This window comes from Mesitornis unicolor, unplaced genomic scaffold (genome assembly GCF_000695765.1).
Source record: "Mesitornis unicolor isolate BGI_N332 unplaced genomic scaffold, ASM69576v1 scaffold14212, whole genome shotgun sequence".
In the NCBI taxonomy this organism is placed as follows: domain Eukaryota; kingdom Metazoa; phylum Chordata; class Aves; order Mesitornithiformes; family Mesitornithidae; genus Mesitornis; species Mesitornis unicolor.
Genome location: NW_010168640.1, coordinates 58,411 through 82,914, shown reverse-complemented (window position 1 = coordinate 82,914; position 24,504 = coordinate 58,411). Strand labels below are relative to the sequence as shown.

Below are 24,504 nucleotides of genomic sequence, written 5' to 3'. Positions count from 1 at the left end.
TCCTGCTGACCTACCTGAGGGTTGGTGCTGGCAATATTAGAAAACCTAGTAGAAGACTTGTATAGGGGAATAATCACAACTTTAGGTTTTAGTTAAGGATGCAAATTGGTTTCTGTAAAGCACTATGTGAGGAAAGCAATGACATGGTCTGCTGGTCCACTCTGAACTGCTGTGAAGGAGAGTGGTTTGATGGCTTGTCTCTGCAGCGCCAAGCCAGCAAGCTCTGTGAAAATGTTGTCCTTCTGGAAACACAAGCAAGTCAGATGTGCAGATGCACTCTTAGTCTGTGGCTGCTATAAAGCTGACTGACCACTTTTCTCCGGAGGCAAGAACTATTGCAGTCATTTCCTGTGCACAGAGGGCATGGGGGCCACAGAGGCTCTCATTTACCAGCATGGTAGGTTGTTTGTCAAACCCACAGGAACACTAAGAAAGCGACACAGACTTCCTAAGAAGATGGGCAGTCACCTTGCTTAAATCAGCAGTATTGCCAGGTTAGCATGGTTTTCGGATGCCAAATACAGTGAGCAGTTCATTATGGAAAACTGTATTTTTCTCAAGTTTTTTGTGTTATTGTGGCTCCCTTACTGCTGATTAGAAGATTCATACTTGAATTCTGAAATTCAAATGAATGAGTATACCTTATTAAAAAATTTCTGAATTCCAAGCTACAACGTAAAATTTTGTTTCTGAATTTCTTTTTGACAGTGGCACTTGGGTAGATAAGGAAGACAACAGTATTGGAGCAAGAGAGAAAAACAACAAAAATGAGGGGAAAAATACTAAATGTTTTAATGAACTTGTGCAATATATTGTTCAGTTTGGACTTGACAGAAACAGTATGTAATGACTCAAACCGCTCCAAACGTTTTGCACATCCTGTTTTCTATTAATGCCAGTGAGGTCCATCAACCTTAGGTTTCAGCTGGTTAAGCTTTAGTACAGTAGTAGAGGAGTTTTAAAACTCTCTATGACATGCAATTGGATAGAAAGTGGTGCTTCTCTTTTGCTTCTCTTTCAAAAATCAGAAGGCAAATTTTCTGTCTACATATCAGAAAGATTTATTGTATTTTCAAAATATACTTTACTTTTTTCAAACCTTTTTGTTACTGCTGTAAAGAATCCTACTGAACAGAAAATAAAGATAGAAGGAAAATTAGGTATGAGGAAGAAATTCTTCACTGTGAGGGAGGTGAGACACTGGCACAGGTTGCCCAGGGAAGTTGTGGATGCCCCGTCCCTGGAAGTGTTCAAGGCCAGGTTGGACAGGGCTTTGAGCAGCCTGGTCTGGTGGGAGGTATCCCTGCCCATGGCAGGGCGTTGGACTGGATGAGCTTTAATGTCCCCTCCAACCCAAACCATTCTACGATTCTGTGAAAAAAGGGTTGAGATTCAGTGGGTTTGTCAGTCAGCATTGATCAAGACTGGCTGCAAGAACTCGCTTATCATGTCCATTCTTGCTGCCAGTTCTGATCAAACAGCTGGAAAAAGTTTGCATGTAATGAATATAGTTACACTCCACAGACAGAAATTCTTTGATCTTGACGATTTCTCACTTTGAACAGTAATCAGAAAATGTCGTAGAATTGTCACATCAACTGTGAAGGTTTCCTTTTGAAGTCATGTCCATCCCTTCCTTTTGTTTCCAGGATTACCTGAGGGCAGATCTTTTCTAGCTGTTGCTTTGATGACTTTATGTATGCAATATGTCTCTCCTGCACTGTCCCAATGGAAGAGCAGTTGACTTTATAATTCTGGGGGATTTTGTTTATTTTTTGTTTGCTTTTTTGTTTCTTTTCTGCACATGCCCAGTTGAGCCAGTCGATGCCCGCCCAGCTGCAGACAGAGGACTCACCACACGACCAGGTATATAACTTGCATGGCTTTTCCCTAACCTGTGTTTTCCCAGCATGCATGTGGTCTGCTTGAGCTGAAGTGATCACCTTTGCTTTGGTATAACCCTCTCTTAAAATGCAATGCTGTGCGTGAACCAGGGAAGCGTTCCCACAAAAACCCTGTCAGCCTGTGCGAGTGCTGTCTGTGTTAAGGGTGTTTGGAATGGGCACACACAGAGGGATGGGACCCAGAGACCCAGAACCGATACTCACATTGTCATCCCTTCTAGCAGTAATGCTTTGGCAGGTGCAGGGGGCAGTAGACATGGTACCCCGCAGTGTAGACAGTACTTTTAATGTGGGAATGTATGATGGAAATTTTAGAATTACAGGGGACATCAAGATTTTTTTTCTGTGATACTTATCTTAGCTAACTCCAGATATCTAAAGTAAAAACTTGCTTTTCATACTAACTTTTTTGCTTTCTAGGCTGTCTTTCCCCTTGTTTTTGTTTAGGATTATCTATCAATGGCTGATTGCATTGAGATGAAACAGGCTTTTATTTCAGAAGAGGTTACTCTCCAACACATGGTGAGATTAGATTGGTATATTTTAGGGACAGAATTACTTCAGTGTCACATCATCACAGGGTTTTTTCTTCAGATCAAATCAAACTTATCAATCCGTCTTCTTTTTTCCTTCATCTTTTCCTTCAAACACCAATTCAGGTAGCATTATGGGTGTACACCCTCCTAGTGTGTTTAAGTCTTTCTGATAACTCACTGGTGTTTACTGACAACAGAAATTGCTACAGTGGGAAGTAAAATAAGCTCTTATATTACAGCAATTGGGATACATGCCAAAACTGGCCAGGTGATGTGCTCCTAGCACTGTTTTAGGAGTCTGACATTCTTACTTGTGTTTAGAGCCTTATTACATTCCATGAAGAGCCTGGAAACAGACACAGAGCTAGCTGTACAACAGCACCAAAAATCATGGGGTTGGGGAACATCCCCCCAGTACTGGGTTATCTGTGCCTCCTGGATTGCATTTCTTTCCTAAGCAATAGAAACATCACAAATGAAACATGAAAGTATTTAATCCAAATTTTGTATTGTTAGTTCAGTCTAGCTATTTTCTTGTAATATTTAAAGGTTGTGATTGTTAACTATTTTAATTTCGGTCATCTTGAAAAATCTCCTGATATGAGGCCCATATTTATTACTAAAGATTATTACTTCCTCCCTTCTGTTCCCCCTGCCCCCTCATGACAGAAATCTTTGATGTCCCTTCTCTGGAGAGAGGATTTTCTCACAGTGCCACACTCAGTGAAATGATGTGTTTGAGTCCACTCTATCAGCGTACAAACAGTATTACAGGTATGGCCAGCATAGCCATGACTCTTAGCTCAAGTGCAGAAGCAGTACTGTCCAGGGGCCTGTGCAGCCTTCGTCACTTTTACAGCAGGGTTTAAGCACTGCAAAGGCTCTGCTTTTGGCACAGAGAGTGAACCCCTCCGGGCTGGCAAGGGCACACGCCACACTTCTCCGTGCAGAGGGATAGTTTCTACCCTGGAGAGACTGAAATCTCTCAGCACTGGGCCTGAATGCCAAATTTCACAGCATAAAGTGCCTTACATATGCATGTGCAATAGGGATTTTGCCCTTTTGCAGTAGTGCTGACTGTATCGCAACAGCAAGCAAAGCGCATTCCCTTCACCATTCCTTATGACCATCACCAGGTCCAGACTTGTGCACGTTTGTCCTTACTGACACAAATTCTGGCAATAAATGTCCACCTGATTTTTCATAATTCTTTAAAAAGCAATTTATCTGATGAAAAAACTGTGTTTAACAAAAACCGATAGCAGTCTGAGTAGCTTCATAAACTAGGAATAGAGGAAAGCAAACGGATGCTGAATTACACTGTGAAATACAAAAGGGATTCTGAAAGTTTAAAAATGTGTGCTTTAAAATTGTTTTGCTTGCTAATTATAAAGAAAATTTCTATGCTAGAGGTTAAAAACAGAAAAGAGACACTTTTTAATTTTTTTATTTTTGCAGTCACTATCCTTCTGGGATAGACAGTTTTTACGTTTTGGGACTGTTCTTGATGGAAAAAAAATTCTGGAGAATGAGAATAGTATTCTAGAATTAAAAAGTATTTAGAAGAGACCAGGAGGCAGATTGATACTTGCAGTTGCTTGTAACATTTTGTTTTGTTTTAATTACCCAGATTCTTGTTGATATCCTGAAAGGTTTGCCTAAGTTTAAAGCATTTACTAAGATTTAAGCCAGTTGTCCAAATCCCTGCCTCTGTTGCACTCCAGCTTGGCTGTCAGTGCTTGAAGCTTGAGTTTTAATCTGATTTACATGAGTCTCAGGATAAGAGTAATGTTGGGGGACTCCAATTTCCTAATATAGCTAGATACCAGTGTGAATCACACGGATGTTGTGAGAAGGAGCCTAGTGCTTCCACACGCTGTCCTTCCCCTTTTTACCTCACAAATGGGGGAACAAAAATAAGAATTATGCCTAAATCCCTTTCTTGTCATCGCTTTCCTGAAAAGTAAGTAAACAGAGATAATAAAAGGTCAAAGGGAAGGAAAATATCTAGATGTACTAAGCAGTCATCAGTGAGCTATTTTTAATGCAAAATGGTAAGAGATTATGACATGTTTCATGCTATTTATAAATGACTTTATATAGGGAGATGTTAGATACCTTCAATCCATAACAAGAGCTTCAAATAGAAAGAATTCCTCTTTACTTGACAGCCTCACTTTAACAGCTTTTTCAATTGTGTTTCCTTCTCGTCTGTGCCCCAGAGGTCACTGTTTAATGATGAACATTTAATTTCTTGCAGCTGAATTTTGGGAATGTGCTTATTACTAATGTTTTTCTCTTCGTGTGTGTATAGAGACATATACACACATAAAAATACCTATAAAAACATCTTTAGATACTCATAAGCAAGCTCCTTTTTACTCATGTTAATTCAGAAGATCTGATCTGTGGAAATTGAAGGTTAGAAAAATCTGCCATCAGAATGGATATTGCTTAATATCAGCAGATTTTCTGAAATTCAGGGTGATAAAATAACCAGTGCTCTGTTCAGAGTAGGTCATATTCTCATCTGTTGCACAGTTGCAACTTTAATTATACCACTAACAGCTGTAATGATAACACTCACAGAGTGCCCGTAATTCACAGTGCAAGGATTTTATGTTATTAACTGTGTTACTGTCTTCTATGTACTGTGGTCTGGTGGTTTTTTGTATTCTCCCAACTCTTTGGCAGTTGATTATTTTTGCAAATAGTAATTTTGAGGAGATACTGCACATAAAGCTGCTTCTGTGTCTCTGGCCCTTCCGCTGATAAATCATGGCATGTCTGTCTTTATTACGTTATATAAAAAGATGAGGGATTTTTTTTTATATGTGGTTGCAGAGGGTAATGGCTGTTCCGCAGAATCATTAGCACATATGCTGCAGTCCGTATGAGGTGAGGGCATAGAGCAGCTTAGTGAATTATTTATGATTTTCTTGCCAGAAATTGCCAGTTGTTGGTTTTTTTCCTGCCTTAGTGATGTTAGTTCAATACAGTTGTCTTAAACCAACTGTCTGCAGCTACCAAATAAAAATCATTAGCAGATTTTTCCCCATTAGATAGTTGCTAACTGTGAATGCAATTATATGTACATATGCACAGCATCTGCATTGACATGCCAGAAAGATGACCAAATTTTACTTGTTTTGATTATTCATTTTTACGAACATGTAAAATAATCTCTGCTATTCTGATAAATAAATATTTCATACTAAGTTCTAATGAGATTCTGTTCTAAAAAAGGTATTTTTTTGCCCTTATCATCTGCATTCTCCAATTTGAGAGCCCTGTAGTCATTCATGAAATAAAAATGAACCACCTTTTTACTGACTTCCAAGGAGAGACCAGAAGGTTTTAGTTCCATGCAGTCTTAAAAGTACTCCTCAAAGATATTTGTCCTTACAAAAGTGAGTATATAATCTTCATTCTTCCCCTTTCATTTCAAAATGAAATGACCTGCACAAAGTCATAGTCATATGGAAGTAATGGTTGAACTTCTAGTAAGAACATGCAGCTGTCTGCCTGAGTAATTCTTCAAACGCTGCGTTCCTTTCCATCCTCCCTTTTTATTTTTGGTGAAACTTTAGCCAGATAAAGCTGTTTACTGCACTTGTAACAGGCCTTGATGCAACAGTTCTTATCTTGGTCTTGCCATTACTCCAATACAGCACATGGACATGGCGTTACATGTTTTCCTGAACGTGGTCATCACATCTGTTACTTAAACATGCTACTTCTGGTTTTCTTTACATAGAGACCACCCAGGTCTGGTGTTTTCACCTGTGCTTCACTTGGAGGTTTAATTTTTAACTATAAAAGTAACTGGAAGACCACAGGCATAGCTCATACTGTTTCAGATCCTTGCAAAACAAAAATCACAAAATCTTGCTAAGCTGTTATTTATCTGGTAATTGAAGCAATTACAAACAGTGTAGTTGATAATGTACACCTAATTGCATCCTTGGTGGAATTCATTGTATCCTCTTTTTCTTATCCTTCTGAAAGCCTAAATTTGTATTCACACAAATGCAAAAGCTGATCTGTGTGAGAATAATGTGTTCCCCAAAACAGCTACTTGGTTTTTATTTCATGCAAGTAGCTTTTAACTCCTTAAGATTTTTTTAATATATTTTTTTTCCTTTAAGGGCAAGGAACAATAAGGTTTGCATATGTTGCTCTTTTTGAGATTTGGATACGTGTGTGCACACGCATGTGCGTGCGTTCACATGTATGTCTAAAAGCAGTTAGCATTACTAATTAACAGCAATATAATTGAAAGCCCATCATAGATAGTTCATTAGTTAGATTTTACTAGATGCTTTTAAGCCCATGTTTTTGATGGCTAAATAGTTTGTTCAGTTTTTCTAACCAGTTGCAAGTTAATATATTTACCAACTGAATTGTAGCATTTTTAAATTAAAGTAATTACGAATGCAACTCCCTAAAGATACCGTGTAGTTCAGAAGAAAAAGCACTAATAATTATCATTTGTGAATTTGCAGTGAGGCTGTTGCTCTCGCTTTTCTTCTTCTCCGTTGGCTTTTGTGTTTAGGTTGTGCATTTTAGATATGGTAGTGAATAAAAGATCATTTTGTGTCAGAATTAAAGGCCTTGTCATATAGTTAACTTTTCTTTGCATGCTTGTCTCCAATGCAAGAGTAGAGTGGTATGAGACAGCCCTTAGCTGTTGGCATCTTACCTGATTCACATACCTCTGATAAAAATTTTGGAAAGACACTTTTTTCTGCAGTTAGTTTTTCCTTCTTCAGCTACTACCTTTGTAAAATAAATCTTTTATTTTAGCATGTAGATCTAAGTATGTAGTCACCAGGACAGGAAAGCGAAAGTCGGTGCAGAGTCATCCTTCTCTTCCTATATAATCAATTATTTGCAGAAGACCACCAGTTTACCCTAGTTGTACTTTTAAAAGTCTTTTTCCTCACCTCTAAGGGAGATCGGATGGAGGAAAAAATTGCTATCAGGTTTGCTAGTGCCGCAGAATATTCTTCTGTTTCTGACCTTTTTGCTGTGCTACCTCCCAAAGACAAGTGTAAGTGTATCAGCGTAACTTGCCAATGCCAGGTCCTCCTTTGTGTTCAGATCGCATGGCCTTTCTGTGGATTGCTAAGGCCAGGTAGACCACCAGACCACATGGCTCAAAGCAAAAGAATTCTGCCTGATCTCAAGGCAAAAGGTGGTTTAACCTGCTGCATGCTGGAAGTACAGCTCCAGCATTGCTGTTTGATGGAATGAGAGGTGAAAAGGGAACCCTCAAAGAAATGTGGCTTTAGGGAAGGCCAAGCCTGTGTTTTTCCAGTGGCTGAGACTACTGATGAACTTAGCACCCTCTGTTGCTCATTGATGTGAAGGCTGCTGACCTGTTCTGCCCCCTGAAATGCTGCTGTAACTCCTGCCTATGGCATTTGGCTCTGTTAACTGAAGCTAATGAAGACCTACGGTCTAAGCTGTCGTAGCTTGCTTTCACTGAAAATGGTCAGAACCCAAAAGCAGCAGTCCCCAAGCCCATTATCCTGCCCCAAGCAGTGGTGCATACAAGATACTTGCAGACCTCTGTCTTGCGCTCCTGGCACATCCACTGGGCTTTTGGCAGACAGCATTTGATAGACTTCTAGGGCTGGAAATTGCATTTTCACCATTGTGTTTAGTAACCCTGGGTGAGCCTTTCTTCTTTGCATTTGTTCATTTGTATTTTGAACATCCTCATGATTTATGCTAGTGAGCTCCACAGTCTGATTTTGCATTGTGCCAAATTACATATATGTACATACTTTCTTTTGTTAGGTTTTTTATCTGCTGTGTCATAGCCACATTAGTGTCCTGTACTTTCTTAGGAGAAATAACAAATAACCATTTCCTGTAGACTTTCTCTTTGTCGTTCATAGTCCTATAGACCTCTGTGGTGTTTCTCCTTGGTTGTCTCTTCCAGTCTGAAGACTCAAGATTTGTCTAGTCCTTCTTATGCAGAAACCGTTCCATACCAGTGATCGTCTGTCTCTCCCTGCTTTGTTTATTTTCTAGTTCTTCTGCCCATGTCCGAGGTGGGGTGACAATGGATATCCAAGAATGGATAGCCAGATTTAATATGAGGGTGCATCATTTATACAGTGGTGTGACAATGTTTTCTGTTTTCTCTATTCCTTCGTAATTCCTCCTAGCTTTCTGTTTGCCTTTTTGACAGCTACTGAGCCAGCTGCCCACAGAGAGTTACCCACAGTGACTGCGAGGTCTCTGTACTGGGTGGAACAGGGCTAATTTAGAGCCTGTCATTCTGTACGTATAGACGGGGCTGTGTATCCCTGTGAGCACCACTTTACATTGTATCAACATTGAATGCCATATTGTGCATTCAGAATTTGTAATATCCTTCTGCAGTTCTTTGCAGCTGGTTTTACTTTGACTATCCTCTTTTTCTTTTATTTTTTGTCAGTAAACTTTTTCACATCACTGTTCACTCCGTTATCCAGATCGCTTTACAAACAGCACAGCACAGATCCTGGTGGGACCCTGCTGGTAACCTTCTTCCATTGTGAAAAATGGCTGTGTATTTACACTTCATTTCCTATCTTTTAATCTGTTATGGGAAGGGCTTTCATATAGGGCTTTCCCTCTTGATCCTTTCCATCTTATCTTCTACCAAAACTTTGATCAGGGATCTTCTCAAAGGCTTTTTGGAAATCCAGATTCACTCCAAGCCAAATCACTGTTTCCCATGTTCTTCCTAACTCTTCCAGTGACCTCTCGGAGGTTTGGGATTCAGGGCTTTCCTCAGCAAAAGACAAGCTCATTCTTCACGGATGTGTCTCAGATATGTATGGATATGTTCTAATGAATATTTGTAGCTTCAGTGAAGGTGCCAGCTGTAGCAGTAGAGTTGTGCAGTTCCCCAGGCCCTTGCTTTGGGGGAGTTCTCACGTGGTGCTTTTGCCACCGTGTGTAAGGGGCAGCAAGCATGGCCATGGATTGTGGCGAGCAGCCAGGAGCCAGTCGCCTCTTCAGCCACTACAGCTGTGGACAGTGAACCAAATCCCAGAAAAGCCCTTTCATCACAGCTATTTAACCTATGTGAAGCACTGCTATTCCACTGTTGGGTTTTTCCCCCTCCCCTTTCAATCCTAAAAACAAAAAGGCAGGAGGCAGGGGTTGAAGAAGCAAGCCTTTGTGCAGCCAGATCTCGTCTTGTTCACTTCCCATTGATGCAGGTGTAGGGGCTATTTTGAAATGATGTGCAAAGGAAACTACATTGTATTCTTATTTTAATTTGGAAAACTAATCGTAGCTGCTTCAAGGATAGAAAGTTAAACCTCTTTTCAGGTACCATGTGGGTTTTATTTCCTTGGTCTCCATTTCCTCCTGCTTTTCACTGTCAGAATATCATAGTTTGTTTTCAGACTGCAATTTGTTAAGTACTTTACGGTTCTTATATTTAGAAATGGTCTCTTGTATATAAATGTCGTAATATACTTGTGAAGGTACTGTAATGTGACATAAAAAATTAGATGCTTAATAAAGAAATTTAAGATCTTTAAGTGCTTTATTCCTTAAAAAAGGACACTTACAAAGGTAGAATTTATGGGGCAGTCAGACTGTTCAAGGAAATTATCGTAAATACTTCACTGCATGAAGGTAATTCTTGTTCTCTGCTTTGTGTGGTTTACTGTGAAAAGAAAGATCAGAACCTTAGAATGGGATTGTCTGCACAGTTCAGATAAGTCCTTGGGAAGGTCTGTTCTTGCTGACTCACAATACAAATATAAATCAGCATTTAATGAAAAAAGAAATTGCACATGTAAAGGCAATCCAGGGGCAATAATTCTTCTGTTGAGTACTATTTTAGACTGGAGCTCATTGACACAGGGAAGTCTTCAGGACTTTATTGAGAGTCCAGAGAGATGATGGAGCGCAAGAGCAGTCAGTAGGGTTGAGAATTTTAGAAGAGGTTCCTTCCTCCGCATCAGAGCTTAAGGTCAGCCCAGAATACTAAGAATCAGGACGAAAGCTTGGAGAGAGAAGTTGGAGTGATAAAATACTCAGCTAAATATAGGCAAGGAGTATGAACCAGTTGGTTCTTGCCACATTAGATAGGGTTAGGAAATAACTTCTCATAAACACCATAGTTCTGCAGGGTTTGTACCTCCAAGAAATACAAATGTCAGTAAGTTGGTACTGAGAAGGAAAATAACCAGCTACATGAATACCCATATGTTCTTTTATAAGCCAGAGCCAGCTTTTCAGGACAAAACACTTATAGATACACATATAGGATGCACTGCCTAGCTCTTTTAAGTCTGGCTCCTTCTCCTAAGGCTATTTTCCAGGAAGAAATCCTGGCCGCCTTTCCAGGTCAACAGGTGCAGCATCTCCCTTTTGCACCTGTAAAGGGAGAACAGGACTGCAAACTACCTACAATTAACATCGCTTCAAGCTTTGCTTACTTGCTTTACTGTATGTTTCTAATCAAGAGGGACAGTTATCATCTCTCAGGCAGAAGTCAAGACTCGAATCATACCAGTTCTGAGCACTCTGAAACCTGAAGACCAATAAGAACTGTGTAAACTTCACAAACATTTTCATTACTCTAATTTGTGCATGTTTGTGCAAAAGATACAGACTCGCAGGAAGGAAGAAAATAGAGTATCTGGGCTTCCCCACCTCACACTGTGGGTATGTGTTTTTCCCTCACAGCAGCCTGAGCTTAGGGAGGACAAAGATTTCATCCTAAACACCGAATTTTCTTGATGTTGCTAAAGAGGCTGTCAGAGCAGATCTGTCTGCATCCTGTGAGCCAATTCAGAAGTCCACTGTTGGTCCCTCACAGCTTAGTTCTTGCAGTGTTTCGTGCCGAAAGCTTTTGATGCTTGTACCAACATAGCTGCAGTGGATTAAGGATTGTTTAACAGAGGAGAAATTTTACCAGCTCATTCTGTGTCACTGCAGTGAGACTGAAACATCAGATGAACCTCACTTTCCTCCCAGTTCCCTTTCATATTGCATCACATCTCTTCCGTGTGAATGATACCATTGCCTTCTGCTCTGGTAAAGGTGGAGGTAAACAGAGTGAAATTGAGTCGGTGACTTTAATGAATTGTCGTTGCGGTGCAATGCAGGTTCCGGGTTGACCAATGTTAAAACAGAAGAGATATCTGAAGTGAAGATGGATGCGGAGTTCCGGCATGACTCAGGATACGAAGTTCATCATCAAAAGCTGGTGAGTCGACACACAGTGCTTTCCACACATGCGTTTTGAGTTGCTGATTCAGTCTTGAACTAGTGGGTCAGTTATGGCCATGTTTCCCCTGAGCGATGTCGGTGCTGAAAGGGCCAACAAAAAGTTTTCACATTTAACAGATTATGATTTTTCTGATTCTCTCTTAAATGAGAGTAAACCTGGACTAATTTCACCAGAGGGGATGGAAAGCCGTTGACTCTCACGTGAGAGGAAATTCTGGTGGTTTCAGCCCTTGCACTGCCATGTGACTGGATGTGGTCATTTGGGCAATATTTGTCCCACAGTCCATGGTCACGTAACTAAAGAGTAGGGGTGCAGGGGAAGGAAATGCTAAGTAACTTTAAAAAGAGAAAAAAAAGTTTGATGGAAACACACAGCATGGTGCAGCAAGAAATAGAGCGATGCTGTTTCAGGAATAGATTCCTTTTCTGTCAAAACAGATGGTGGTGGTGCATGAAGGAGGCTGAACTTCATGGAGCATAACCTTTTGCAAGATTGCCTGCTTGGGATAAGAGGAGATTCTGCATTGGCCTTAATCTTAAATTTGTATTTGGTTTTATCTGTGTATTTTGTTCCTTAAGGTATATTAAATTATTAATAGGTGAAGGGCAGGTAGAAGCAAAATACTGTTCCCCATTTGAACTGTGCTTCTTACAAACACAAAATTAACAACAAATAGCAATGTAAGTAAGAACAAGCATCTTCTAAATGCTTTTTTCTGTCCTTTAGTAAGTAATGAAGAACCCATACAGCAGCGTTGACTATAAACCTTTTCTGCTTCCTATTTCATAAAGGTGTATTACATGATGAGATTTCAGTTCCACGACTTTCAGTATCCTGATATTAAACTTGAAAGCTTTTTTTCTTAACGTATTCTTAAAGCTAAGTAGTGCTGAAAATTAAAATTAACATGGGACTCAAATTTGCATTTGAACTAGGCAATCACTGTGTGAAAAGATATTCTGCCATCTCTTTGATGCTGAGAACTGAGAATTCCCAGTTTGATGAGCTAATCCAAAATGCATTAGCACTAATTTGGGAAATTCTGCCATGCTTAGCTCAGATGGGTTAGACATCCTGACAGAGTAAACCCGTGCAACTTTACTGAAGGGAAGGAACTTGCAGGGATGCGTTTTAGGCGCAGCTGTTCCTGATCCTGTGTCACCTGCACTTCCCAGCACTGCCCCTTAGTGTTTCAGTGTTTTGATACCATCCCAAGCAGTTTGGTGTTGGAAACTGCCCTTCCTGCAGTGGCTGACAGGGAATGCATTGCAGTCCCTGCACTTGAGTATTGTGTGCCATGCTTAAAATGGGACCTTTCCAGCTTTTTAAAGCATTTTATGCCATAATTCTTCCTGATAGGTACAACCATTATTTAAGAATTAGTAAGTGGTCCTCTAGGTTATCTTTTCAGTTGAGACTGAGCACAGAGCCGGGTATTGCTGCGAAAGTATTGGACTGATGCCATACAGGGCCCTGCTTGTTTTCTGCACGCCATATCCTAGCTGATGCCCTTCTCCATTAGCTTTAATTTAAAAGCAGTAAGCAGAAAATTCTCTTTGTCTGTGTTTTCCTCCATCTTTGCCCTGGTAGGATTTACTGAAACAGTCTCCTTAGGATATTGCTTTGAATTCAGCTGCACATTGTATTTCACACGCAAACTTCTGAATTGAGCTGAAATTGCCGTTATTTTCTCTTTTATGAGTGTTCAGGTTTTAACTGTACATTAAGTTGGCTCAGAGTGCTCAAGGCCTTCCTCTGCTGCACATGTGTATTAGCTGGGGCATTTCGTAGTGCTCTGAAATAGTATGGTAGCAGAATTTCAGTCCTGGGCAGGTGAAACTGACAGAAGACATTATTACTTCACATCAGCTTATGCCAACACTGTCCATTGTGTGTACTTCCTAGTGAATTCTTAACTTTGTTTAAACACATTTCTTGCTTATGACTAGGAACAATATAAATATTTATACCGCGTGCTTTAATACCTCTCTGAGGATGATTGTGTTTCTTGAAGAGTGCAAATGTTATACAGCTCATTATAATTCTCAGCTGGTTTCCTGCTTCCCTCTGCATTTTTGTTAAATACTTGTCAGAGTACTTAGTCTTTCAGAGTGAGGTAGTCTTACAATTCTGTGAAAGTAATTTAGTCTCTAATCCTTTTTGCCCATTTTGTTTAAAAATAATAATAATAAAAGCCCGCTATTGGCAAGTGGACAAAAGGTTTGTAAAGTATGCATAGATGTAAAATAATCCAGCATACTCCTTGAATACAAAGCAGGACAGTGAAAACAATCGCCCACTTTTCATACCTGCTCCTGTTGCTGAAAGGCAGTCTTATTAAATGCATAGTAAAGCATCTTGCTGTCTGCTGATTTACCTTATCAGTACATATAATTCAAGTGGATCTTCTCTGGTTTTCACACAACTGTAATCTCATTTGTGTCTCTGAGTATGGTCATCATCCAGGTATAGCTTATCCTCCCTTTACCCTGCAAAATCATGGTGCATCCCTTGGTGCTCACTTAAAATTCGCATGTCCATGGTTTTTGGACTCTTGTCTCTTTTGGAGTGAGAATTTTCTCCCAGCTGGTTGTGTGCAGGTTTCACTGTTGTCCTACAGATCTTCACTGCTCCTGCATTGAATAAATGCATCAGACATATGCATCAGACAAGCCACACAGGTGTAGATTTATGACCACTTTCATGATTAGCATTCTAAAAATAATCTGTATGCTCCCTTGTTACTCCTCTGCAAACTTATCTCAGCCATTTTGCAATTAGCTTGACTCACTTACCCAAGGAGAAAAACAGCTGCTATCTAAGAGCCGTGTGAAGCAGAGACATGAAGATGAGTCCTCCTCTTAGCCACAGCACTGCCACACCACAGGCAATACAGATTTCCCAAATTACTCTTCTCCAACTATGAGAGCTTTTCGGTACAGCAATCCAGTTTTGAATCACTAGGATGACATGCAATGCTATTTAATTACTGATACTCCAATAGGCTTTATATTGTCGTGGCAGCTGAACAGGTTAGCCAAATATTCGGCAAGCTTTTTATTAGCCACCTTCCTATATTTTTCTTTTGTAGGTGTTCTTTGCTGAAGATGTGGGTTCAAATAAAGGTGCCATCATTGGACTAATGGTGGGAGGTGTTGTCATAGCAACAGTGATCGTCATTACTTTGGTGATGCTGAAGAAGAAGCAGTACACATCTATTCATCATGGCGTTGTGGAGGTAAGAAAAGACTGCCAAGCACAACTGGTGTCACACGTCCCACACAGTCGACACATGCTCCATTAATATATTTACAAACAAAGAAAACGTCGTTTTGGCTAGCCTAATGTTCAGAGTCAGAGTGGTTGCATCTGGCAGAGTGAAATCAAATTGCCTTATTTTGTAAATGCAGACACAACATAAACCATAAGAATATCTTCTGGAACTGTCCTGGACAAATCACCTCATAATGTGAAAGTTCCTTTTACAGGGAATTTAACAGTAGCCAATGAGCAGATACTGCACAAGAGGAAAACTCAAACTGTTGTTGGGAATGCACGCATACGGATTTCTTTATTTAGCTTGCAGATAACGTTTGAGGCAGGTCTTCTGTGTATTGTGCTGTAGACTACAAGGATTTTCCCTATACAGATACTTTATTACTTTTTGTTCTCTAAACAAGATTTTCTTCTGCCACCAACAGCTTTTGATTTATGTCTAATCTGAAACTCAGTTTTGAAAAAGAAATAATACATGAAACTCTTCTATGGGATTTTCAAGATGAAAACCCTTGTCTCTTCCCAATCTACCAAGTAAATTTGAGATTATTTACAGTAACTTAAAATACCTTGTCTGTTGCTGGGATTTAAGAAAGGATCTCTGTCAGTAGAAAAACTTAATTATGAGAACTGGAAGGGCTTTTGTGTAACCTTTTTTCTCCCCCTGTGTATTGATGCGTAGTTTGCTGTGTGAGTGTATGGTTTGCGGATAGTACTTATATGAATGAGCATTTACATGTTTTTGTCCTCCAAAACTGATATTTTAATTTTTTTTATTGAAACTAAGTCTTGTTCAAGTCCACAGTTAGGTTGGTTTCACCTTGAGTCAAATGAACCTTGCTTTAGTCTTGCTGGAGACATACATGTTTCCTGATGCATGTATTCCACTCTCTGGGGCAATGAAAAGGTCTTAAAAATATTTGAGTAAGCCTTTGTCTTAAGCCTGTGCTTGTGTATCGCTGGGTCTGTGCTGTGGTTGCCCACGTGGTTTGAAACCCTCCAGAGAGGGTCAGAAGAGCACCAACCAATTTGGGGTGAGATTTGAGCAGACAGCAAGCCTTGCAGAGTTTGGACCAAGAGGTAGAAAATAGCAAGCAAGAATCTCAGCTTTAACTTGCCATATGAAAGCTTCCAGCCCATTTTGTAGAAAATATGATACAGATTGTCATTTTAAACCACCTAGCTGATAGCTGCTGCCAACAACTGTGCAACCTGAGACCTTCCTTTGGCTGAATTTAGCAACAACAGAATAAGCTAGGAGGTTTGCTAGGACAAAGCCCCAAATCAGACATTGAATGTTGACACACCATTCTTGCCGTACGACCTTAGAATGTCAAGTGGGCTTCACCTGGTAGAATGACGTGGCAAAGGCAATCCCGAACTCCTAGGAGCTTTCATCACTGATGGTGAACTTGGGAGTGTTGGACTAGAAATAACACGCACAAGCTGAACAAGTAATTCATGTCAAAATGACAGCATCACTTAGAGAATAAAACATTTCATAGATGAAACCATAGAGCTATAGCATCCAGCTCTACCAAGATTATTAGTTGATTTATGGTACCACACTATGGATGGTGTCGCCTTGTAGATTTGCTGCATTGTGTCTGGCATTGGCAGGCAGGATTCCTTACTCTGCCAGACTTGCTCCCTGGTCTTGGCAGACTGCATGGCCTCACTGAGCTTCTTGCCTGCAAGAAAGGCATAACATCTATTTTTGTCACAGGTTGTTGAAAATTTTGTAGCACTCACTTTGAGGAAAAAAAACCACCCAAAGATCCATATACAATTGATGTTTAATATTAAAATGTCTTCAAAATTAAGCTGTTCCATTCTGAAAAGGATTACTTTATTTAGCAACCTTGCATCTTTATTGTGCTATTCACAAAAAGCATGCAAGAGCAAAAACACTTGATGTGTAAATAACTGGACATCATCTCCAGGTTGTCTGAATATATTTTAACAAATATAAACCTGTTAGTTCCATGTCGGAAGGTACCATGTGAGAATTTACTCTGTGATAATGGATGTGATATTACAAAACACATCCTGTTCTGCCTGTATTCTTACATTCCAAAAAGTCAACTCTGACTGTGGTACTTCCTCTCATTTCACATGTCTTTAACAAAACACATTATTAAAAATCCTGTTAGCCTTTTTTTTGAAGCTCTGAGGAGGAATATACTTGTCCTATTTAGAAAAAGTGTCATCATAATTTTCTTCCAAGTCTGAGAATGTAAGTGTTGCAAAGTGGTTCAGCCTCTCCGAGAGAAGGACTGCCACAGTTAAGTAGATGACCGAGTGATTGGAAATTGCTTATTATGTGTGCACAGAGGAGCTCTGGCAAGCATTTTGAAGGTGTTTTTTGCTGGTGCAGCCAGCCCAGCTGTCTGCAGGAGGTTGCTTCCTTCATGAAAACAGGTGGCGAAAGAGAGGTTCTCACCTCTCCGATGCTTCAGACTACAGCTGCCTGCCTCAGCTCCTCCTCTTTCAAGATCTCCTCGTTGAAGCTCATTTGCTTTGGAGGCTGCACCTCCAGCAGGAGCATGTGGGGAGAGATAACACTGGTAAGGCTCACAGCAATAGCAGAGAACCCATTAAAATTGTGGTAGTACTCTCCAAAGTCCTCTCAAAGTCTGATTTACAGGTGTATATTAGGCAGCATCCACTTAATACCATTTCAAAGACAGTGTTGTGTTCAGTGCATCTCTGAGGGCTGCCAGCACCTCCTGTCTGGGCTTGTGATCTGCCCCATATGTGTAGAGGCAGCACGTGAATTTTTCTGCAGCATTGCCATCTTCCTGACTCCATGTTAGGATTTTCTGTGTGAAAGATCTATGGGCTGGAGCAGTGGGGGATAGATGGGCAAACAGTCGCAAAATGGGTTATCATAGAATCACAGAATGGTTTGGGATGGAAGGGACCTTAAAGATCATCCAGTTCCAACCCCCCTGCCATGGGCAGGGACACCTCCCACCAGACCAGGTTGCTCAAAGCCCTGTCCAACCTGGCCTTGAACACTTCCAGGGAGGGGGCATCCACAGCTTCCCTGGGCAACCTGTGCCAGTGTCTCACCACCCTCACAGTAAAGAATTTCTTCCTTATATCAAGTCTAAATCTACCCTCTTACAGTATAAAACCATTCCCCCTTGTTCTACCTGACTGAGCTGTTTTCTCAAGAGACATCACATCATATTAAAAAAGCCGAAGTACCCACACCTTATGTGCTGTGTTCAACTTCTGCCACCTCCATAATGGGTGCAAAAAGCTTCTTAAAATGGTAAAGGGCTTTAGGGATTTACTGACAAGGAGATAATCGGGTTCAAGGCATGTCATTTGGTAGAGCAATACCTAAGGCAGAGGTTGTAAGGAGTGAGAGAAACAGTTTGGCAGTCGAAATGGGTAAAAGTGAGTAGAAGAGAAGACATGAGGATGAGCGATAGTGCACATAGGTTGGCGGAGAGATGGATTACCCTGCAGCAGACAGCTACAGGAAAAGGAGGTGCTATTGTGCCAGCACTAGTCATTTTATCAGGCTGAAGGGGAAATTTAAAAGAAAATAAAATTGAGTAAGAATGCAAGTAGGAGCCTCAGTAAATCCCTTTCATCTATAAATGCCATATTTCAGAGGTTATTGGACTTTCACTGTGAACTAGTTTTATCAAAGTAGGACTTTTTAATATGGAATATTGTCCAAGGTTGTTAAAAATTCAGTCTCATTTTACTGTCCTTCATCATATTTTTGGTACTCTTTCTCATCCCTGATTTTCTTCCAAGTTTCTCCAGTTTCTTGTCAGTTCTTTAGTCTCTGCTGCCTTGCACTTTCTTTGATTCTTTTTTAATTTATGTTGTTGTCTTACCCTGTTTCTTTCCTGCAAGCAGGTTATGCTCTGTGCTTATCACATCTTCTAGTCCTGAATAAGAAGTGCTGAGTGGGAGGCTTAAGCTAAAACGGGTGACAGAGTTCAATACAGTGTTATTTGGAGCTTAAGTACAGCACGGGTTCTGGCATAGCCCTCCTTTGCATCCCAGCCTCGTGGGGGGAGCCTCCTAGAAAGGAAGATGCTCTCAGGCATGTATTGGTACACAGAGACTCCTGATCCCTCAACCTCAGAGCTCTGTATTGCGCTTTGATTTCATGCTAGAAGAGAATCTTTTAGAGCTGTTGGTGGGTTTGATTGTGAATGCTGAGGCTCTCACTTCTTGATTTGGAGAAGCACCAGATGCTCCTGTAGCCTGGTGTTACTGCGCACAAGAACCAGGGCTGACAATGACACAGCAGCCCCTTCAGGAATGAAAGGAAGGGTGGCTTTTCCTCTGCGCTTGCTTTGTATTCCTGTGTGCTGTAAGCACTGAAAATGCCACAGGAACACTTGCCATTTTCCCTGCTTTGTTCTTCTCTTCCCTTCACAGCCATCTTAGTGACAGCTTTAGCAGCAGCAGATGGCATGTGGTGACATTGTCACAACTGAAGTAGTTAACACTGGTCCTCAGGGCAGGGATTAGGCCTTTCACATGTTTGTACAAAACCTATATGGAATGGGTTTGTTAGGCCCTACTGCTGTGATGCTGATGACATGCATCGAAAACAAGTGCTCTGCCAAGCAGAAATAGCGTCGAGGGATTGCCAGAAGTTGATTCACTGCGTATGGACATAGATGGTGTATCCTCATGGAGGGAGAAGTTGGCAGCTGGAGAAAGGGCAGGTGAAGCAGCAGGACACAACCCAGCCCCTGGAGAAGGGCAGAGATGAGTGCTGTGAGTTGTGGCAGCTCTCCAACTGCCTCGCATCCAGCCCCACCATGGCCCTGTCTGCTGGCCAGAGCTGGGGCTGGAGTAGCAGGCACCGACGAGCCTTTAAAACGTGAGCTCTAAAAACACAGTCGCATGTGGGCTGCTGAGCACGCTGGTGTATGGAAATGTCCTGGGGATTGGGGTGCAGAGGTTGGAGAGGAGATGGGCTGTGAAATTCCCAGGAGTCGTCCTGCTCTTGATGGATCAAAATGATTGTGACAGCCAGGCTCAGTGCTCTCTGCTCCTGTGGGCTGCCCAGGGGAGGCTCGCATCCGTCAGTAGGAATGAAAAAGTTTCTTTTGTTGCAGAGGGAGGGGGGCAGGGAAATAAAACCACTGGTTTTTTCCTGCCTAATTTCTAAAACGGGAAATCTGGAAAGAGCAGCTTAAAGCAAGAGCGCCATCTCTAACAGGATCTCACTGTCTGAGTGCATGTCACAGGAGGTGAAGAAATAGATGTATTTTGGGTTTGTTGCATAAGATAATTACTCCATGCAAATCCAACTAAAAAAAGAAGAGAGAAAGCCAGCCTTGAATGGCAGTATCCTAGCAGCAAAAAAGGCCAAGTTATATCACAGAGTCAGAAACACAGGGAGCCCCGTGTCAGCTCAGCCCAGTGATCCTCTCTGCCTGGCACCCTGCAACCTCCTGGCAGGAGGCAAGGGCTCGCTGGAATGCTCGGGACTCCCAGGTACGGAGAGTTTCGCAGTAGCGTGTGAGCAAAAGTAGTGTGTGACCCTTAAAGTTGAGTATTATCACAATATGCAAATGTTGCCTAAGAGATTTGAGGGGAAATACAGCATTGATTGAAAGTGCAGTTTCGCAGTTGGAACATGTATGAGGAGATTAAGAAGGTGCATAGATAGGAAAACAGATCAGTGTTGGGGTTAGCAGTTCTGAGCAGTCCAGTACATGTTGCACACACAGAACTGTTTCTTCTCTTCAATAACAAAAGAGCATCACGATCAAAGATCGCTCTGAGAGGAGCCATTTCTGGTGACACTGTGGGGAAAGGTGCTCCTGTGGTATAACCTACCAAAATAAATGAGCGGCTGCAAAAATGAGCTGAGCAGCCTGCATTTATCCCAAGCGTGGAAGAACATACCTTTAACCTTTCTCCAGGCTATCAGGTAACAACTTATCGAAGGTCATAGTCTGTCCTAACTAAGCTGAGTTATTTCCAGTATTGTAGAGTAGATTTAAAATGAGTATCAGACATAAGTACTTCTCCTTTGCTTTTTTATTAAAAGGTTAGGCTGCTGTAGAAGGGTTCTTGAGTGAATACACTTTCCATTATCCATTATTTTTATCCTAAAAGTAAATGGATGGTTTTCCTAAAGGTCACTACTTACAGGAATCCACAGGAAAATGTTCATACCTAATACTTCGGTGTGGAGTTTTAGGCACTGTCGTGATGTTAAATTTTTGACGATGTAAAAATCGCTTTTTGCGTTCTCTTTTAAGAGCTGTCAAACACTAGAGGTGCGAGGTAGCAAATGAAGGAGCTGACGAGGAGGCTTCCTTAGCTCTGCTCTCATAGGTGTTTCGCAAGAGAGCTGGGATACGGCAGGTTTTGAACACACAACAGCTATTGAGCTCATATACAGCAGAGGTAAAATGCCTAATTAGCATTTAGAGACTGTTCTCGCCCACTCTAATTTGATGGAGTTTTGTATTTCTGTAATGTTCAGTGAAGGAAGAAAATAATTTGCCAGAGAAGTCTTGACTGAGCTGTCTTTACGCCAGTCTTCCAAGTAATTAAAAAGGTCAATTTTTGTTAAGTAGAAATGCTTTAAACCAGTGCACACCCGTCAAGGTTTTGTCACTAAATTGAACCAAACTCAACCTTGGAGCCAGAGAAATTCAGTTTCTCTGAGTACAGTGGGATTTTTTTGCTCACCTTGTGCCTGGCTACTCTGGCATTTCCTTGCTACCTTTATTTTATTTTTAAAAATTAATTTTTCTTGGTCTTGAGACTACAACATCTGCAGCAGATTTGAGAGCACAGCATCGACAGAAGGCAGCCTTGAGCATCTTCCTTCAGCTTTTTACTGAGCTTTTGCTTTTCTTTTGAGATCCAATTGATCCCAAGTACAAATACCAATATGTATCCTGGAGGGGGCAAACCTAATAATGGGGGTCTAATGGGGAGATACAAAATATATCCCCTTTTTCTGTATGCGGAGTTGCGTGCTTCCTGGGCCAGACAACAAAAATCCAAAGCTGGTACTGCAGGGTTTGGTCAGCTGGGTTTGAAATCTTGCAGCAAAAAACCGAGATTCAGAATTGTTCCTGCTGCCTTGTCTTCTCCCGCACTGTCCAAAAAGCGAACCACAACAGTCCAGGCTGGAAGGGCTATCTCTTGCAAGGTGCTCTTTAAAGCTGCTCGCTGGTTTCTCATTTGTGGCTGGGTTGATCAACACTGTCTGTTGATTTTGTTCGTGAGGCTGCTCGCAGTCCTGCATACCTTGGAGAGAGGAGTTTTCAGAGGAGTTGTCTCATCAGACAATGCTGTAGCCTCCAGGTGCTAGGTTTAATACTCTTGGTTAGTGGAGATTATCCCTATCACTTTCCAGACACCTTTCTTTTAGACTTTCTTATGAGATTTGGGCTGAGTTTGGGACCTAACTTTCCTCCCATTGAAACAAATAAAAAGGAGTGAGCCAAGGAAGAACCTGACAAATTTTGTCTCGTGCTTCAGAGGATGCTTTAACCACAGGAGAGGTTACAGAATACGTGGATGGCCGTAAAGCAGGGAGACATGGGGTATGCAGTGAATTAGGCAAGAACCTGACCCTGGTTGCTTCTTCTCACGACAGGTGGATGCTGCAGTGACACCAGAGGAGCGCCACCTTTCCAAGATGCAGCAAAATGGCTACGAAAATCCCACCTACAAGTTCTTTGAACAGATGCAGAACTAGGACACCACAACAGCCTCATGAGTTGGACAGCAGAATGATTGCTTCACTGCCCATCGGTGTTCAGTTATAGAATAATGTGGAAAGAAAGAAAAACACTCTGTTTTATTATTTACTCATTCTCGCCTTTTGACAGCTGTGCTGTAACACAAGTAGATGCCTGAACTTGAATTAATAAAATCAGTAATGTATTTTCTCTCTCTTTCTCTTTACATTTCAGTCTTTACACTACATTATTAATGAATGTTTTTTGTGTACTGTAAAGAGGTTAGCTGTATTTAACTAGTGCATGGATAGATTCTCTCTCCCAATTATTTATCATGTAGCTCCTTAGCCAGTTGTATATTATTCTTGTGATTTGTGACAAAAATTAAGTCCTGATTGAAATATGCTTTAAGAATTGATGGGGGATGCTTTCTGTGTCTGTGGGGTTTAGCTGCTTCTCTTTGCTGAGCATTTTTTTCCGATCACTATGCATTTTAAAGTAAAACAACATTTTTTAAAAAGTATTCCAGATGAGTTATTGAAATTCTTTTCCTCTGCAGCTGCATTTTATTGTACAGATTGTTGCTCCTGCTGTATTAGTGGCGTAGAAATTATGGGAATACACATTTGTTTCTTTGTGCCTGTTTTATGTGCACACTTTAGGCATTGAAAGGTAAACTTTATTTTGTTTTCCATGTATCTTTTGGATCTTAAAAAAAAAATATTAAAAAGAATCCCTGTTAATTGTGAGCACTTCTTGGGGAGAAAAGTGCCTGCTGGCCGAAAATTAACAGGGATCCTCTGCAGGATGATTGTACAGAACCATTGCTTATGAATTGACAGCTTTCTACACTGTGTTACATAAATAAATTAAGAAAAAAACATTTGGGCAAGAGTTTTCTTTGGAGGCAGAGAACAAAGATTTCTGAAAGCCCCTTAAATGGAAACCATGGATGTTCACACTGGGAGAGGGTTGGGAAGGGATTTTCCTACAAGGATCGTGGCACTTGCAGTCAGACCAGAGCAGAAGGAAGGCGGGAGCGAGGGACACCAACTTTGTCACATCTGCCCCTCTAAGACGTCGTCTCTTTTTTTTTCCTTTTCTCTTTCTTTCAGTTTGTATAATAGTGTTTTAATGTAAATAAACACATTCCTGGAGGAGCCCCGTTGTAGTGGTGTGTTTCTGCGCCAACCAGCTGCCCTCTAGCGCAGAGGAGCACGGCGTGAGTGACTGATTCCTTCCTCCCTGCCCATCCCCAGGAGTGACGTGGTCCAGCTCTTCTCTCACCAGCGCTGCTCCACTGTGGTCACCTTCCTGGAGAGATCTGCACCTCGTCAGTGAGTGCACGGAGGAGCCTCCCAGGCTGCAAGACCCTTCAGCCCAGCACTGTGACATGACAGCGGGTGCCCAGGAAGCGTAAAACAGCACCACCAGTCATCTTTTCCCAAAAGCTGCAGGCAGGGGGCGAAGCCTTTGGTGGGCTGTGGGACATAAACCCCAGCCTAGCACCTTCTGCCCACTGTGGGCTGGAAGCCCAGCTTAGAGTCTCCTTCAGCCCCTGGCCCTCTAGCATAGAGGGAGCGCAGTAACCCACGCCGCAGGGCTCACCTGCTGGCAGAGGTGAGACCACAGTGGGTGAGTCAACCTGGTGATCTTCAAGGCTTCCTCTGTACCCAGGTTACAGCAAGTACCCCTCAGGTGGAGCTTGGAGATCAGTTGATGGAGCTACAGTCTGGGTTTTGGAGTAAAACCGGAGGTGTGTGTTGCTTGAAAAAGCAAGCTAATTGTTGTTTCGGCACAACAAATGGGTTAGATAAAGCAGGACTGAGGAAAGAGAG

General features: G+C 41.5%; 1 protein-coding gene across 1 annotated transcript in view; it reads left to right on the top strand.

The window, feature by feature from the left end:
- APP (amyloid beta (A4) precursor protein) overlaps positions 1-23,826 on the top strand; it is a 53,152-nt gene extending 29,326 nt beyond the window's left edge. The window contains exons 5-8 of the mRNA XM_010179094.1: positions 1,813-1,866; positions 11,569-11,669; positions 14,785-14,931; positions 22,582-23,826. Of these exons, the coding sequence (XP_010177396.1) occupies positions 1,813-1,866; positions 11,569-11,669; positions 14,785-14,931; positions 22,582-22,683 (404 nt within the window). The 3' untranslated portion in view covers positions 22,684-23,826. The remainder of the gene's footprint in view (positions 1-1,812; positions 1,867-11,568; positions 11,670-14,784; positions 14,932-22,581) is intronic.
- The last annotated feature ends 678 nt before the right edge of the window (positions 23,827-24,504 follow it).